General features: G+C 41.6%; 1 protein-coding gene across 1 annotated transcript; it reads right to left on the bottom strand.

Annotated features, from left to right (window-relative positions):
- On the bottom strand, positions 1-951 carry LOC117348216 (olfactory receptor 1019-like). Its single transcript, XM_033920004.1, has one exon. The coding sequence runs from the start codon at positions 949-951 to the stop codon at positions 1-3; it is 951 nt and encodes a 316-aa protein (XP_033775895.1).
- Between the last annotated feature and the right edge of the window lie 2,494 nt (positions 952-3,445).

Genomic DNA, 3,445 nt, shown 5'->3' with positions numbered 1-3,445 from the left:
TCAGGCCCCCGATGTCCTCCGTATGGTTTTTCTCAAGGCTGTCTTCACATCCTTATTTCTCAGACTGTAGATCAAGGGGTTTAGCATGGGGATTATAACCGTGTAAAACACAGATGCCACTCTGTCCTGGTCCATTGTGTACTTTGAACTGGGCCGCATGTACATGAAAATGACCGTGCTGTAGAACAAGGTCACACAGATAAAGTGGGAGGCGCAGGTATTGAAGGCCTTGTGCCTGCCAGTGGCTGAGGGCATCCTCAGGATGGAGTAGAGGATGAAAGCGTAGGAAATGAAGATAACCAGCAGGGTGCCAACCTGAATACTGCCCGCAAAAAGGAAGAGTAAGATTTCGTTCAGTGAAGTGTCGGAGCAGGAGAGTTTTAAGAGGGGTGGAATGTCACAGAAGAAATGAGTAATCTTATTGGATCTACAGAAGGGCAAACTGAAGGTACTGGCGGTTTGTATGAGGGAATCGAGGAAGCCTCCAAAATAGGCAAGAGCTGCCAATCGTATACAAATGTTGTTTGTCATTACAGTGGTATAAAGCAATGGGTTGCAGATGGCCACATAGCGATCGTAAGACATAAATGCAAGAATGAATACTTCCGAGCCTGCAGATCCAACAAAGAAAAACATTTGAGCTGCACAGCCAAGAAATGAAATAGCTTTCTTTTCCGAAAGGAAATTGATTAGTGTTTGAGGGACAATAACAGTTGAGTAACAGAGATCTACGAAGGACAAATGTCTGAGGAAGAAGTACATGGCCGTCTGAAGCTGAGGATCTTTAGTAATGACCACAAGCATGCCGATATTGCCCAATATTGTTATGATATAAACCAATGAAAAGAGAATAAACAGCAGAATCTGTAGCTCTGGATCGTCGGTGAGTCCCAGGAGAATGAATTCAGTCACTGAAGAATGGTTCCTGAGGTCCATAGAGGGATTGAACATTCTCTTCCCAAATAATTCTGGTATTCTTCTATTGTAAGGCCTCCTGGTTAGGATAAAATAAAGAAATTTAAAAATATGCAGTGCATACATATCTAAAGAACTAGCTTAATTTACCTAAAACCAGGAGATATTTAGCATGAAGAAGAGATAAGTTAATTCTGCTTGTTTGACTTGAAGTCAGTGGAATGGAGGTGTGGCCTAGTGGTTACAGCTGCTCTTTTGTCACCCTGAGGTGGTGAGTTTGATCCCAGCCTGCAACTTGTCACTCAACATATCATAAAACTTAGTTCACTTATAAAAGAGTCAGGCTGTTCAAAAACAGTGAAAATCTAAATCAGGGAAAATTAAAGACAGTACTACATCAATATGCACTCCATTGCCCCCAGGCACCATTACATTAGTGACTTTTATTCCGCCATTATCTTGCGATTCAAGGCGGATTACATAAGAGGTTATCTGGACATTTCCAGAAGAGTTACAGAGTTGAACGAGTTATTTTGGAGACTGAGGAGCTTCCTGCAGTGTTACTTTGTTTTGATGGATTTCTTGAATAGCAGGGTTTTTTATTTATTTGCTGAAAATTTTGTAGTCTGGGGTCGTGGTCAGTAGATTGGAGAGTTGGCGGTCTAGTTTTGCTGCCTGCGTGGCGTTTGACGCCTCTGATTGGGGGAGTACATGAATGGTGTCTGGGTTCTCCTTTGCCTAGTTGTGGTAGGTCTGATAAGGTGGGTGTGTATATAAGGTGGGCTGTCTCCAATCATGACTTTAAATTATGGTCAGTAAAATTTGAATAGTTAGATTGTGAGCCTGAAGAGACAGACAGGGAAAATGCTACTTTGCGTGACTCTCTTCATGAAAAGTTGGTTAATAAATAAAGAGGTTCCTCTTCTGGAAAAGCTTGAAACAGGATTTCATAAAATGAAAATTCTACAGCAGCATAATAGATTATGCCTACTCATAGACACTAACCACAATTCTATAAAAGATACAAGTACTTTTAGCTTGAACTAAGCGTCGTTCTAGTTGGTCCCAATATTTTGGGTGCCATATATAGAATATGGCCCTCAATGTGTAATTAAACTCTGAAATTTATTGCCACAGAATGTGGTAAAAGCAGTTTGCTTAGCAGGGTTTAAAAAAGGTTTGGATAATTTCCTTTAAAGTCCATAAGTCATTAATAAGATGGACTTAGAAAAATTCACAGCTTATTTCTAAGATAAACAGCATAAAAAAATCTACTTTACTCTTTTGAGATGTTAGTGTAGGGATGTGAACTGGATTGGAAACAGGGTATTTGATAGACCTTGGGTCTGTTCCATTATAGAAATGCTATAAATGAGATTAGTTTTATAAAGAAAAGATTAAAGGGAGGGATGAGAAGCTGCCAAATTAAAATACCATATTCATAATATACATCACTGCAGATAAAAATTGAAATAAAACAGATCAGTCAGGTTAGAATCATTGCCTGGTTATAAATTCTGGCGTTAATAAGAGTACTTAGACACCCACATACATTATCTTTCTGAAATGAGGAAAATACATGCAAGATGTTGGTTCTGTCCAAGCCCCACACAGACCACACTCCCTTGCCATCTGCATGGAATGCATATTTACAAATGTGCTGTAAATCTCAGTTTTCTAAAAATGGGGTTGTCTACATGGTATTTGCAAATGTGAATTATGAAGAGTACATGTTCCCCTTAAGCTTAAGCTTAATGCCGAGCTAAAAGGGGGAGTTCCTTGATAAAGCCTATTTAGTCGAAACCTAGTGCTATGTCTGCGGTCTGCATGAAGGGTTCATAGACAACCCCGCGAAAGACAAAGGTGCGCGCCGACAACTGAGCGCAAGATGGAGGCGTGCGCCGAAGAAAATTACAGTTTATAGGGGATCCGACAGGGGGTTTTGTTGGGGTGCCCCCCCCCAGTTTACTTAATAGAGATCGCGCCGGCGTTATGGGGGGTTTGGGGGGTTGTAACCCTCCACATTTTACTGTAAACTTAACTTTTTTCCTAAAAACAGGGAAAAAGTGAAGTTTTCAGTAAAATGTGGGGGGTTACAACCCCCCAAACCCCCCACAATGCCCCCACAACGCGGCGCAATCTCTATTAAGTAAAGTGGGGGGGTTCTCCCCCCACGCCCCCGTCGGAGCCCTAAAAAACAGTAATTTTCTGCAGCGCGTGCCCCTGCACTGCGCTCAATTGTCTGGGCACGCCTTTGTCCCGGCGCGCTTTTGACCTGACACCGCATGAAGTGTTGTATGCATTCTGCTGCATCGCTGAGGCCTAAGCTAATTGCTCTAAGGCTTTTTCGGATATGAATCTGTACTATAACTAGCCTTGGTAGATTATTTAATAAAGTGATATAGCCGATAGCTGCTAGTATATTTTTGGAGTCATGATCGTAGGCGTGTGCGGATTAATTGGATGCCTTCTTGAACGAACAGAGCTGAAATCACTTGTATTTGCAGCTCCATTAACATTGCAACACATT

The sequence above is a fragment of the Geotrypetes seraphini genome, chromosome 14, assembly GCF_902459505.1.
Source record: "Geotrypetes seraphini chromosome 14, aGeoSer1.1, whole genome shotgun sequence".
NCBI lineage: Eukaryota > Metazoa > Chordata > Amphibia > Gymnophiona > Dermophiidae > Geotrypetes > Geotrypetes seraphini.
This window is presented reverse-complemented; position numbering and strand designations above follow the sequence as displayed.

Coding starts and splice junctions, on each gene's coding strand:
- LOC117348216 (XM_033920004.1), bottom strand. CDS start 951: ATGTTCAATCCCTCTATGGACCTCAGGAACCATTCTTCAGTGACTGAA.